The sequence below is a fragment of the Pundamilia nyererei genome, unplaced genomic scaffold, assembly GCF_000239375.1.
Source record: "Pundamilia nyererei isolate P.nyererei 1_Seehausen unplaced genomic scaffold, PunNye1.0 scaffold00134, whole genome shotgun sequence".
Classification (NCBI taxonomy): Eukaryota; Metazoa; Chordata; class Actinopteri; order Cichliformes; family Cichlidae; genus Pundamilia; species Pundamilia nyererei.
Genome location: NW_005187535.1, coordinates 1,347,048 through 1,362,023, shown reverse-complemented (window position 1 = coordinate 1,362,023; position 14,976 = coordinate 1,347,048). Strand labels below are relative to the sequence as shown.

At 38.8% G+C, this 14,976-nt stretch overlaps 1 protein-coding gene across 1 annotated transcript in view; it reads left to right on the top strand.

Moving 5' to 3' along the window:
• The window catches only part of prkacab (protein kinase, cAMP-dependent, catalytic, alpha, genome duplicate b), a 20,778-nt gene extending 6,220 nt beyond the window's left edge, over positions 1–14,558 (top strand). Inside the window, exons 4-11 of the mRNA XM_005743686.1 lie at positions 1,572–1,670; positions 2,932–3,014; positions 3,513–3,639; positions 4,154–4,249; positions 6,585–6,707; positions 10,765–10,824; positions 10,919–11,023; positions 11,111–14,558. Of these exons, the coding sequence (XP_005743743.1) occupies positions 1,572–1,670; positions 2,932–3,014; positions 3,513–3,639; positions 4,154–4,249; positions 6,585–6,707; positions 10,765–10,824; positions 10,919–11,023; positions 11,111–11,236 (819 nt within the window). The 3' untranslated portion in view covers positions 11,237–14,558. The remainder of the gene's footprint in view (positions 1–1,571; positions 1,671–2,931; positions 3,015–3,512; positions 3,640–4,153; positions 4,250–6,584; positions 6,708–10,764; positions 10,825–10,918; positions 11,024–11,110) is intronic.
• The last annotated feature ends 418 nt before the right edge of the window (positions 14,559–14,976 follow it).

The following is a 14,976-nucleotide window of genomic DNA, read 5'->3' as shown; positions in this document are numbered from 1 at the left end:
CCTCAGATATTCATCCAGCAAAAGCAATGTCGCTAACCTTGCTACCACTACCATTTCCCTGAGAGAATGCAGTGGCACCCATAGGCACCAATTTTCAGCTTGGACAGCTAGCAAATAGCTATACAAGCACAAGCTCACTTGATGTGCTGACTTGATAAGGTGCAGAATTGCAACAACACGACGACTGCTTACTATAAAAATATACTGACATAATTAAAATATAATTAAATAAAATATTTATGTTAGTAATCCTGAAACCAGAAACGTTCAGGGAATACCTTTCACAACTGGATCTGTAAACTGTTAAGTGGATAACCTTGGTCCAGGATCACTGGTTAAGCTCTAATGATCTTCACAGGGAAGAAAGCAAGAATGCCTGGTGTGGGGCCAGGGCCTATTATAAAGGGGGTCGGGCGAGCCTGTGTCCTTGAAGTGATTGGTCTGTTACAGATGGAAGTGGTGGAAGTGGAATATCTGTGATTGGTCTCGCCAGAGAGGCCCAAGTGGCATACCAAGTGAGGTTTAAAAGAGAATACTATTTTAACCAGGTGCTGCCACCTTTCCGATGCAGCCTTGTTGTAACTGGTGATGTAGAATATGTTCATAAGTCTTCCCAGCCAAAAATCTGCCACAAACTCTTGTTTCCTGTTAAATTTTGCACTATCCGCCTTGCAACCTCCTTTCATCTAAACTACTTCTAACTCTAAGCTGATTTCCCATGAAACCCCAACACGTTTCATAGTTATTTTAAAGTTCAAAGACATGGCACAATAGCACACTGGCCTATAGTCTTAATTATGGAGGAAAATCTTGAGAATACGAACTTCAGGTTGTTTTCGTAAATGCCACAGATGTCTTGCTGTACCTGGAGTGTCTGTTTGTTAAAGTTACACAATTTTGGAGACAGTAATACTACTGTCTTTTCATAAAGAAGTAATGTAATAAGTAAGAGTCTTTTTATCATTTGGTGAGCAGCTGAGATATGATTTTGAATGTCAGCAGAAGGGTACAGTGAAAGAAGTTTGTTGGAGGTGTGCAGTCTTTTGCCTGCAGCGCTTCATCTTACAGCTCACTCTGGCTGTTGCTTCTTGTTCCATTACTTTCTGCAGTATCTCAAACTGATCTGCTGTCAAAGAAATATGTCAGTTATATTGTTTTGTTGATCCATTTTTAATGAATGATAACAGTAACAAACATAATGCATTTCCAGCTGATACTTCATAATAAAAGCAAGCTCATTTTTCAAAAGTTAAATGGTTTTAATGGGAAGATGCAGCAGTAGGAAATGTTCGGTTTTCATTATCAGTAACTTAATACAGCATTTTTTCCAGTAATGGTGCCACAGACACCCATGTTATAATCCTCCAATCGCAAAAACACTCAAATATTGTGATGATTGGGCCATAGGCAGCATATTACTTCAACCTGTGAGAGATGTCTTAACAGATATGTATTTAAATGAAAATTGCTAGTTTCATATTTGCCTTAAATTTCACACTCTTGTCTTACTGGGTAAAATGTCTCTCTCTCACTCTCTCTCCTTCTTCTTTCTGTCTCTCTCTGCCTTTCAGGTGGTCAAGCTCAAGCAGATAGAGCACACTCTAAATGAGAAGAGGATTCTTCAGGCTGTCAGCTTCCCTTTTCTGGTGCGGTTAGAGTACTCATTCAAGGTATGGATTATTTTAGGTGTGTGAGAGCACACATGCCTGTGGTTGTTTGATGACAGCGAGTGACTGTTTAATTTCTCACACAATTAAAATAACAATAAAAGAACTCTTTAGCAAAGTTTTGCATATTAATTCATTAAAAAGCCACAGACAAATGTTATGATCCATTCGAAGCTGTTTCTTAGCTGCCTGATTAATATATATCCATCTTTGTGCTGGTCTCAACCAACTCCTGAAGTTACTAACTTGCCACTAAATACTATTTTCAACTGCTAGTTGTTACTTTGGTCACTGCTGGCAATGGTCAGTGCTTTATTTAACATGTGTTATGCATACCTGTACTTAAAATGATTCTGAAACAATAATAAGCAGAAAATGGCTAAAATTTGTTACAGATCCGACGAACGACAACTCACGCACAAATTAGTTAATTCAAAAAATAATTTTCTTTATTTATTCAAACTATGAACTAAGTGGTCACATTAAGTCTGCATGTTTTTAAAGACCTCTTGGAAGTGTTTACAAGTATCTTTGGCCAGCAGACGAGAAGCCTATTTGTAATATTTTTGAAAATTGAGCACCAACTCTGATTGTTTTAATGATTAAAATTAAATAATTTATAGTGCATTAATCTTTCAGTCTACTACCCCTTCCATCACCACTGTCAGTCCTGTTGAGTTGTATGTAAGTACATGGTGAAGTTGGCTTTAGATGTCACATGAGCGTGTGACATGGACGTGCACAGACTAATCCTGCTGATGGCTATACTCCAATTAATGCCTTATTCAGGTTAAGCTGTTTAGATGCACCTGGAAAGCCAGGGATTGACTATCCTAGACACCTTAAATAAACCTATTAACAGAATATTCCGGTCCACGTGTGTTGTCCTACACACAGGAGGAAGAGTCAACAAGAACAAAACATACGCAGTGTGATTTGTGTTAGTCGGTTACACTACTCATATCTTGCAAAACTGTGATATAAACAACACACAATATACAAACCAGGCCTTCAGTAATGTTCCTGGGTTAAAGTACTTTATTATTTATATGGCAATACTATAAATAATAGTCAGTTAATGCTAACTAGCAAAATACCAGCTAGATTAAACAATTTGGTAACTGGTGAAATTGCTCTTCTCTTTTTTAGCTCACGTAATTGAGTTTTAACTCCTGTATATGTGTGTACCTGAAGTGCATCCATACATGGGCATGCTTTTGTGTGTTTGTGTGAGTGCCACTAACCTTCGTCCTCCTTTCTGCAGGACAACACTAACCTCTACATGGTGATGGAGTATGTGCCAGGTGGCGAGATGTTTTCCCATCTACGGAGAATTGGCAGATTTAGGTCAGTGTTTGAATAAAGTTTATATCCAGAAGCATTTTGTGGATTGCTACAAGAGTAAACAGTGGACTTTGAAAGCATTTCTGTTATCTTGTATTCTACATAGGCACAAAGCACAACAACTCTAGAAAAGTTTGGATACTGTGTCGCAATATAAGATTTAAAAACCTTTTTTCCCCAGAAGAATTATTATACTATCCATGTCTAGAGTTACATGACATTATAACTTAATTAACAGCTTAATCCAAAGTTGCAAGATGATCTGGCTTATCCCAAAGCAGCAAACAAATGTCATGCTATTTCAGATTATAGTATAATGTAGAGTATTGCTTGCCTACATCTTTTCCACGTATTAATTCCCATTCAGTATTCTTTCTTCTATCATGTCTCCTAACCTACGGCAGTATTTTCAGCTCTTCTCATCTCTATGCTAGACTCAAGTCATCTCTGCTATTCGATCACCAAACAGATCCCCTTTTGTCTCGTTGTGTTTATGTGCAGTGAGCCTCACGCTCGGTTTTACGCTGCTCAAATCGTTCTGACCTTTGAGTATCTCCATGCTTTGGACCTGATCTACAGAGACCTGAAACCTGAAAACCTGCTCATAGACCAACAGGGCTACATACAGGTAACAAACTTACTGTTAATTATTTATCCTTCACAGACCGTGCTGATGAATTTGTGTTCCATATTTATTATGTCTGCAACTGACAGTAATTTTTTTAGCACACATTAATCCATCTGTTTTATTCCATTTATCTAACATCTTTTTACTTAAATATTTTAAAACTATCATCACAGTAAGAGTTTTCTAGAGCTCAAAATTAGAATATTTTATGCCACGTACAGCTCAACAGATATGAGGACATTTATTTTCAGTGTGAGATTCGTTAACCTTACAAAGGTGTTCTTCACTCTGGAATCGTCTCTGTGTGCTGGTGTACCACCCTCTAGTGGCGAACTGTTGCATAACAGCTGGTGACAATTTCCCTTGATGCGGCTGTTTTTAGTGCCTCTCTTTCTTGCTGCCTTTCATGTGGTGTTACTTAGCCTATTTGAATTTTCTTTCTTTTTTTTTTTCTTTTTTTTTATTCTTTTTTTTTTACTCACTGTCGTTGTCATTGTTCTTTGTCCCCTCTTAGGTTACAGATTTTGGCTTTGCCAAACGTGTGAAGGGCCGGACCTGGACACTGTGTGGCACCCCAGAATATCTGGCTCCAGAGATCATTCTCAGCAAGGTGCGCTTGGCAGCCAGCTGAACTAACTTTAAGCTTGGGGTAGAGGCTTCTTCGTTTTTTAAGGCTAGGATTATATTCACTTGTGGATAGCTGTAGGTACCTCATAGGAAAGATTGTTTCTATTATACATTTTTACAGTTTGCTTGGAGTCCAACTGGAAGACAAATGCATAACTGTTGGTTTTTCTTTCAGGACAAGTCCTAAAAATCATGTGATAATATGTGAAGGTCCAATAGCTTACTTTGCTTACTTGCAAACTATAATACCAGCGTTACACCCCTGTGAATTTAAAGCTGATCACACGAATAATCTGCAGTAATATACAGTCATATAAATAATCCTAGCAGGACATGTTTTAGCAGTACTTTTGACAAGCAAATTGCGGTTCACTCTACATGTGCATATACGCTTTAAGATACTGGGAGCATTGTGACACAAAAACATGCCCATCTGTCTGTATCAGTCCCACCCCAGATGCTCTATGAATGTGTGTGCACACAGATGAGAAGTTGTGTACACCTGAGTAGAGAACACACAGGTCTCTTCAGTGTTTGACATATGTTAGCAAAACACTGATGACAAAACTCATTAAGAATATTGTTGTTTGCACAAACTGGCAGCATCCTCATTAGGTGCCAGGCTTTGGGAAGCTTACGTGCCAGCAACTTTAAAATTGTGCAATAAGTATTAAAAGAACATTTGAAGTGCTGCAGTTTGTATATATATAGACATTTATGGGCTTTGTAACCCTGGTGGGTTGTGATCTATAGACTCTGTGAGTGACAAGCAGGTTCAAGTTTCTCTTTCTTAAACACCAAAATGATGGGAGAGTATTTTCACTGTGCTCTCTGTAGCTCAGGTCACTGGAAGACTGCCACATTCACATTCCTCATTTTTTTTCCCCAACAGTTGAAGGTAGGATCAAAAATTGCTGTCAGAGATGGGTGGAGGCTTTAAATAAGCAACTTTTAAATGTTACACAAATAATTATATAAAGTAGTTCATCCAAATGGTGTTGAATGGTAGTGCCCAATATTATAAACAATACTAAATAATGTGGCTAAACTTTTAATTCCAATAAATCCAAACTATAATGTAAGTGAGGTTTCCGCTAAATGACTGAATGACTTACAAATATATGTTTACAATCAGACAGGAAAAGTCATTAAAGCAATTATTAAATCCAGTGTATATAATAAAATGTACCACAAGTCACCAAATTTAGTCTTAACAGACAAGCTTTTTGTCTCAAAGGCATCCCAAGATACTCCTCACAACAAGAAGTGAACATATCATTATCGAAAACTGACATATCATTATTAAAATGGAGCTATTCTCTTTATTTCATGCTCTGTATTTTTATTTTTTTTGGATTTTATTATTGTAGTTTTGCATGATTCACAGTTCGAGGTAATCATTTGTCTTATTCTGGGACTTGGTGCAGCCCCTCAGTTCCTCCACTGTGACTGAAACAAGTTTTCACTCCTCTCCCTTTGAGGCCACCCTCGCTTTAAGTCAACTCACAAATGAATGATTTGAATAGCAGGTGGGTGGGGCTTATGTGCTCAGGCAAAAGCTGAGTATCTGAGATGACCACTCTTGGTGTCTTTGTCATCATGCAGATCCACAAGCTTAAACAGAGTGCCAGAAACTGGGTGTTGAAAGCTGTCTGAAGCCTTATTATTTTAAAAGTTTGGCTATGCTTAATGTGAACGTCGAACATTGTAGCAGTACATATCTGCACTTTGCATTAGGAAAACATATTGAGTGTAAGATATCTTGGAAAGCTAATATGTAGTTAGATTGGAATAAGGATTGAATAAAATTGAGTCTCTGAGACCATGTATATAGGAATTCATTTGGGACCTCGAGTGTAGTGTGAGTGGACCTTTTAAAGGTTTGGTCCAAGTACTCCAACCATGTGTACTAACTATGATACAGACACGTGTAGACACAAGCTGTCCAGTAACTGACAGTAACTGAGGCTAACAGGCTGTGAATGCATCCTTACTGTGTGCAGCTTTATATAACACTTTATAATCTGGAGATACTGAGTTGACAATTAATTATGTGGAATAAAACAAGCCACTTTATTGATTTGTAATTTTACTGTAAATAACAGACTATCGAGATAGTTCATTATTTATTTTCTGTTGGGGTTTGTCTGGGGAATTGGTGCATTGGTTGATATTACCCGTGTACACAATTCATTACAGGCATATGATGAAATATACATTTACTGCGTCATTTTATATTTTATCTTAAATTAACTTAATGTTTTTTCTTTCTTCTTCCGTTACTCCATCCTTGTCATGCCCCCCGCTACATCCACCAGGGGTATAACAAAGCAGTTGACTGGTGGGCATTGGGTGTACTCGTCTACGAGATGGCAGCAGGGTACCCGCCTTTCTTTGCTGATCAGCCCATTCAGATCTATGAAAAGATTGTTTCAGGGAAGGTGAGTTTGACTGTCTGATTAGCATTTTGTGCTAATATTTAATGCTTTACACAAGAGAACATGACTCATGATGTGATATTAGGTTGTTTTTTTTGTTGTAAAAATGTATTTTAGTTTACTTTGTATTTAAATTTCAGTTTTAGGTTAATCCTGAAAGAGTTTTGGGCAATGTTTTTTTCTTTTTTCTTTTTTTTGTGGTAGAGTGGGTATGGTGTAGTTTCAAAAAATGTGTTTTTACCATAGAAACACGGACCAAGTAGAAGCATCTGTTTTGATCTGTTCAGCCATGTTTTTCCTTTGTTGGTCTCTGAAAATACTCTGTGGTTTGCATTGTATTTGTTCCACCCACATTGTTGTTTCCAGATGTGTAAAAAGCAGCAATTTTTTACGCCATCATATTAGAGAACCTGGCAGTTAGAGCCTTGATCCAGCATAATAAATCTGATCAGGGAGGATGTAAGAGGAGCATATTTCCTTTATTTATTTCTTGTATATTTATAAGGGGAGTATTGTGATCGTTTCCAGTTCCATAATTTTATATTTGGACTTTAATAGAGTTGTGTTGCATGATTCAGATTCCAAAATAATCCTTATGTATTTTATAACAACCATTGATACAGCACCTCAGTTCATCCACTGTCTGAACTAAGCTATTTTGGCTCTGCCTCCTTTGAAGCCACCCTCTCTTTAATTCATCTTTCCTCTGACTGGCTGTCCACCTCACACAAAGAATTTGAATAGCATCGTGTTCACTGTACCTGAGGTAACCATACTGAGACTATCTGCTATCTTTTGACATCATGCAGATCCAAAGTTATGTTCGCTTGTATATGAGTATTTTAGTAAACTTAACTTTCACTGTGTGGCAGTTTGAACCACTGAAAACAGCTTTTGAAAAATACCTTTGAGGGTGAAAATTTTTAAAATCTATATATCTGCATTTATGTGTAGACAAGGAACATTTAGGTTTTTCTCTCGCAACATGAAAGCTGTGCACCTTTATCTCTCCCCATCTTTTTTTATGTCAGACTGTGTGCCTTGTTATTGTTTGTGGGCTTTTTATTGGCCAACATTTCTTCATGGTTGGGTTATATCACCATCTGTTGCTTTAGCATGAAATTGACAGTGTCTAAGATTTTTTTTTGCATTTAAATGTGGATGGAAATCAACTTGGATTAAAAAAAAGTACCTGTGTGTATGTGTGGATGTAGCCCAAACGTGGAAAAAATATTTGAAACTGGGTGGTGAGAGCACTCTGAGCCTTCCCAGCAATTTCCCACCAAGGTCAGACCGTCCAATGGTCAGAGAGATTGCAAAGAACCAACAAGCTACATCTCAGACTCCACAGGTTTAAGTTAACATCTTAAAAATTCAAATTCATGAGATTAAAAATAGAAAAAGACTGAGCAAGTAGGACTTTTTGGAAGAGTTGCCAGAGAAAGCCACTTCTTTCTAAAAAGAACAAAGCAGCACAGCTTAGGTTTGCAAAACTGCATCTGAATAAGACTTCTGGGACCCTCATTTACTAATATGTGCATGGAAACATTGGTATACTGCAAAAGAAATGAGGAAAATCAATGTCAAATTTATGACAGGTGCACACTGACCAATTTTTCTTACCACCATGTATATGTTAATAAATCAGCCTCATTCTTAATCAGCTGCTTCGGGGTGAAACATAACTCAGGTGCTGAATAATGTTTAGCCTGAGCTAGTCACTGTGGATCAGTTGATATGAAAAAGACAAACTACAGGAAAAAGAAGAAATTAGGTGGAGGACATGGACCACATGATCTGTCAAACCCAGATAAGAAACGCATGGCAATAAAAACAAAGAAAACAAAAATACGCCTCAAAATTCTCCATCATCTGTGGTATAGTGTCAAAAAAGAGAATATTAGAAGATAAGTTATGACATCAGACAATGATTGAAGTTGTGTTTACACATGTTTTATTTTGAGGGGTTTTTATTTATTTATTTAATTGTAATTCTGAGTATTTGGGGCCTTACGGTCAACTGTAAATGATGACTGAAAAAAAAAAAAATAATAATAAGTAGCAGTGGTATAGTAGAAGTAGTAATACTCATTTTAAAGACCTATGTCATGCCCTCATTTGTTCATGCACACAGTCTGAAGGACTTCTAATTATGTAAAATACAAACCTACGAAAACATTGATAAATCTGTGCGTGAAATGTTGTTGTGAGTACAGACTGTTAGACACATAAGAACAAAGCGGACAAGTTTGGCCATACATGCACAGCTCCACGTTTGGAGAAAACCAGACACAGCATAATAGCACTTTTCTGACATTCAAAAACAAAACAAAAGCAAATCAGCGACCAATATAGCCACCTTTCTTTGCAAGGACACTCAAAAGCCTGCCATCCATGGATTCTGTCAGTGTTTTGATCTGTTCACCATCAACATTGCGTGCAGCAGCAACCACAGCCTCCCAGACACTGTTCAGAGAGGTGTACTGTTTTCCCTCCTTGTAAGTCTCACATTTGATGATGGACCACAGGTTCTCAATGGGGTTCAGATCAGGTGAACAAGGTGGCCATGTCATTAGTTTTTCTTCTTTTATACCCTTTCTTGCCAGCCACGCTGTGGAGTACTTGGACGCGTGTGATGGAGCATTGTGCTGCATGAAAATCCATGTTTTTCTTGAAGCATGCAGACTTCTTCCTGTACCACTGCTTGAAGAAGGTGTCTTCCAGAAACTGGCAGTAGGACTGGGAGTTGAGCTTGACTCCATCCTCAACCCGAAAAGGCCCCACAAGCTCATCTTTGATGATACCAGCCCAAACCAGTACTCCACCTCCACCTTGCTGGCGTCTGAGTCGGACTGGAGCTCTCTGCCCTTTACCAATCCAGCCACGGGCCCATCCATCTGGCCCATCAAGACTCACTCTCATTTCATCAGTCCATTAAACCTCAGAAAAATCAGTCTTGAGATATTTCTTGGCCCAGTCTTGACGTTTCAGCTTGTGTGTCTTGTTCAGTGGTGGTCGTCTTTCAGCCTTTCTTACCTTGGCCATGTCTCTGAGTATTGCACACCTTGTGCTTTTGGGCACTCCAGTGATGTTGCAGCTCTGAAATATGGCCAAACTGGTGGCAAGTGGCATCTTGGCAGCTGCACGCTTGACTTTTCTCAGTTCATGGGCAGTTATTTTGCGCCTTGGTTTTTCCACACGCTTCTTGCGACCCTGTTGACTATTTTGAATGAAACGCTTGATTGTTCCATGATCACGCTTCAGAAGCTTTGCAATTTTGAGACTGCTGCATCCCTCTGCAAGATATCTCACTATTTTTGACTTTTCTGAGCCTGTCAAGTCCTTCTTTTGACCCATTTTGCCAAAGGAAAGGACGTTGCCTAATAATTATGCCCACCTGATATAGGGTGTTGATGTCATTAGACCACACCCCTTCTCATTACAGAGATGCACATCACCTAATATGCTTAATTGGTAGTAGGCTTTCGAGCCTATACAGCTTGGAGTAGGACAACATGCATGAAGAGGATGATGTGGACAAAATACTCATTTGCCTAATAATTTTGCACTCCCTGTAGAGTCAAATGTGACACCATTTTTCCGACAAAGGAAGCTTGGTTGACCAACGAGAAAGTCATCTCACACACACGAGCAAATCTAAAACAGAAGGTTCAACGGCCTAGTCAAAGTCCATACTTAAACCTGATTGAATTACTGTAGCTGGAACTCGAGAGCTGTGCACAAATGCACGCCAGCAAGCTTCAATGAACCGAAGCAACCATTGTAAAGAAGAGTGGGCTAAAAATCCTCCACAACAATGTGAGAAGTCTGGGAAGTCTCTCAAGACAATTACTGGAAGTTATTGCTGGAAAAGGTTCTTCTACAAGCTACTGATTCATATGATGTACTTAGTTTTTCCCAGAACTACATAGAGCCATGTCATTGTATTATAAGAATCTACCAGTGCTTCACTACAGAAGATAACGAACCCGAGAGCCTGAATCTCATCACTACATGAAGTTATCACTGGTTCAATCCTCATTTTGTGCTCTGCCCTTAGGTTCGTTTCCCGTCTCACTTCAGTTCAGACCTGAAAGACCTCCTAAGGAACCTGTTACAGGTGAGAGCAAATACCGCAGGCATTCAGACGTTTAGGTTACATTTATTTTTTCTTTAACGTGACCGTGAGAAAAATATGTTTGTGTTATTTTAAGGTGGATCTTACAAAACGTTATGGAAACCTCAAAAATGGGGTCAATGATATCAAGGGACACAAGTGGTTTGCAACAACTGACTGGATTGCCATTTACCAGAAAAAGGTATGTTTTGGTGAGTGTACTGTGTGGCATGTGAGACTTTTCTTCCCTTCAGTTTGTTTTATAATAGTTTCCTTTATGTGACTTTAGGTGGAAGCTCCCTTCATCCCCAAGTTCAAAGGACCAGGCGACACCAGCAACTTCGACGACTACGAGGAGGAGGAGATTCGCGTCTCCTTCACTGAGAAATGTGCCAAGGAGTTTGCTGAGTTCTAGAGTTAGAGAGCAAGAGAGGAAGAAAGAAGGAAATAGGGAGAGTCAAAGGTAGGCTGGTCAAGTGGGAGACATAAGGAGAAAGTACTGTCTCCTGTCCAATCACAAGCACCAGCTACAAAGAGGAAAAATCGGATAGAGAAGGAAAAAAGAGCAAGGAGACTGATAACCAGCAGTGTTGCCTTTTCTGTTGTGTTTTTGTTGTGTTTTATTTATTATTCTGTCTTATTTATGGATCCCTTTATAATGAAGGTGTGCTTCATGGGTGTTGAGAATCCAACTAATTTGGAGTTGCCTCTACACATTTTCACCCGAGATCTTCCCTTTTCCTTTTCCTTTTTTTAAATCCATCTTTTAGTCATATTCACACCGCAGCAAAGAGAAATCAGTCTGTCTGTGCTGATCTAGTCCAGCCTCTTAGTCATTACATGAAGACTAATGAGTTTTGTGCAAGTTTAGGTCTCAGTCTGGACAAAAGTTTCTTAAATTTTAACCGACAACTGGCTAACATGCTCTTTGTTTTTTTTAAGCAGGAAGGGCATGTAAGTAGCAGGTTTAATAGGTCTTGCACACATATGTACTTTCAGCTTGGATGACTTTACATTTTGCAGTTTTATCTCAATTTTTCCTTCAGAATTTAAACTTTTACCCTTTCATATCATAGACACACGACATAACTTAAGGCTTGATGGGCCAACAAAAAAAAACAAAAAAAATGAATGCATTGTGTGTGCAAAATAAATTTCATCGAGAGACAGATGATGTTTTAAGGGGAAAAAAAGTCAGTTACGTTTACTGTGTAACTATCCATCTACCGTTCTTATCATTGTTAGAATTAGTGCATATCTACGGTACTCCATTTTAAATGTTATTAGATACTAGTGGCTCCAATGATATCATGTCACGCTAACAAACAAGGAAATACGAGTAAGGGGATGGAATTAACTCAGTTTTTAAGGGTGTTTTAAAGAAACACTGTAACGTAATGGTATCTCAGGTTTGAACATATCACTTAATAGACATTTTATTAACATACAGTGTTAGGATCAGCAGGTAAATCTGTGATATGGATTTGGGAATTTAAAGTTCTGGTTCAAATTAAGAGAAACAAAAGGGAATATTCAGACTTTTGGTTAGCGTCTTCCACAGTTTGCCCTTCCAGAAGATTTGATTTTGCTAACTGACTCGACAACTTTGTTTTCATGAAAGCACTTCCTGTCTCGGCTCAGAGTTTACGTAATGGCCACAGTGATTCTTCTTACTGAATCAAGCCTTTGGCCCTTGATTACTCCAACTGAAAGAGACCGCTTGAGGCAAACTACCTTGAACTGCTTCCGGCTGGTGGCCTTCAGAGCATTTTGACCAGTCACTGATGGCAGTTTGAATAGTGCGCTTTTATGGTCTTCAATGGAAATATGTATTCATGTTCACCTCATCTTATTACCCATCCCTTTCTTCTTATCACTTGTAAAGTAGGACCACACTCTATGTGACAGTCTTATATGTGACAGCAGCTCTGTTACTGTTTATGTGTTTTAAACATGCACAGTTTTTGTTTCGTTTTGTTTTTTGTGTGTTGGTGATGATGTAAAGATGACTGGCACTCCATTTAACAAGTTAGTGAAAGCTAGAGCTTCTGGCGGTGAATCGAGCTAATACCGAGAAGAGAGAAAAATAATCATAGCGCACGGTATACAACCTGCTGATTTGAAGAATACAACAAATAGCACTTTTGGTATTCAGTGTCTTCTTGGCTCCTGAGCTATGGTCACAGAATATTTCAGCAATGGCCAGAGAGGGTCGTTACTGTAGGATTTGTTCATTCACAATTTATGAGATAAAACAAAGTGACACTGATGTTCGTTTCAGACATCAAAATGCCTTCTTTATTGCTGTAATTTAATGTGCCACAATAATGATGGTTTCCTAATTTGATTTATACAGGCGCTTTGGTTTTTCTCCCATCGTTATAAACTGGATAATATAAATTCACATACTTCCCTCAAGTCTGAAACAGTTCAGATAGCAAAAACATATATATATACATATATATATATCAAGCATTTTCTCCAGGATACACATTTGTTATGTGTAATGGTTTGTGTCTATCATTTGTAATATGGAACAATAGCCCCCACAGCTAATTGTCCACTTGCCATATTTACTTATTTATTCTATCAACACTCTTTTCCCACTCTGTGCGTGACCCCAGATTTACAGTGTGGTAATTTGTTTAAAAAAAAGATCAATTTGAGAATGTGCATCACAGAAGCACAGTGTCAGCTGAAGGTCTTAAAGGACCACTCCGGTGATTCAGCTTTACTGTTTAGTAAACTTGCATCAGAGGCTGCGTTATCTTATTAGTGCCTTGCATGGGTCAAGCTCCAAAAAACAAAGTCCTACATCTCCCACATCCTTTAAATTCTGCATAAATGTACAGTTTGTAACGCAGGCTGTTTGTGACTCTGCAAGGCCTGTCAGAATTACATGGGTGATGTGGTGTATTTAATTTCCTTTTATTAGTTTATTTAACAGAGAGAAAGAGATATCAACTGAAACAGGAGACAGCATTTCAGAATAAATGGACTAGGACAATAATGCTGGGTCACTTTTAAGGCTACTGGATATTGTGCTTGTGTGTGGCATAGTCCCAAAAGTAAAGTTAAATGACCACAAACCAACTGCCACAGTAAACCTGGGGCTTCACAGAGAAATGAGTCACTTACAAGGCAACTAACATGGATCCGACATGTCTCTCCTGTATTAATGTTTCCCCTTCTTTTTCACTGAGGCAGATTAACCAGCTGAAAAACTCCAGATTTTATCAATGAATCTGACGCCAAAATCATAGTGGCAGATAAATGGTGGAAAGAGCTGCAAGCTGTAAGCCTAGTTGTAGTCATCAGCTGGCTTATTGGTTAATTTAAAAACCATTATTATTATTATTAATAAACTGTTTACATCACTTGTTGAGGTTTCACATTCGCTGTATTTCCTCCATGTCAGGTTTAATGTTGAATATATCATCATGGACAAAATGTTTGAAGTTATAATACAATATTATTATGTGTCTCCTCGATGTTTTTGCAGTGATACAACTTCCTCTCCATGCAGGCACAATGCTGGTACATACTGTCGCACTTTTTAGGGAAATGAGACCCCAATATAAACCATATTAACCCCCGCCACAGACATACTATACACACACACATACACACACTGCAAAGGGAAGCGTCTAAAGTCACGGAAACGGTGACATAAAAATACGAAGTGTAATATTTTGCAACATGAGTATCATTCCAATAAAGTTTTACTTGTAAAATTCTCCTGAACTCCCGCGTCCTCATTTGGGTGTGGAGCTGAAACGTGAAAGTTCCACGTTTGCCGAAAAGTGAGCGGATGCTGAGGTATTTAAAGTGTTCTCTGTGGGAGGTTGGCGTAGTCTTGAGGTGACATCCATCACTCCCGCCTGATGCGGGGTGAAGCCGTCATCCACCCATCTGTTGACCGCGCGGCTCACTCTCATTCGCCATAACGCTCAAAAATATAACACGCAAATACCCGGGGTGTCCTCGACGGAGGCTGCGTGTGTGTTTCTTTGTGCTGAAATCCACTGTGCTGCTGTAAACCGCAGGCTGATCAGAATAAGACTGCGAACAAAGAACGTGGCTCTGAGCCACGCGAATGCGAGTCAATTCCACCTTAAATGCAATTTGCGTCTCTGGCGGCAGAGACCATAGGCG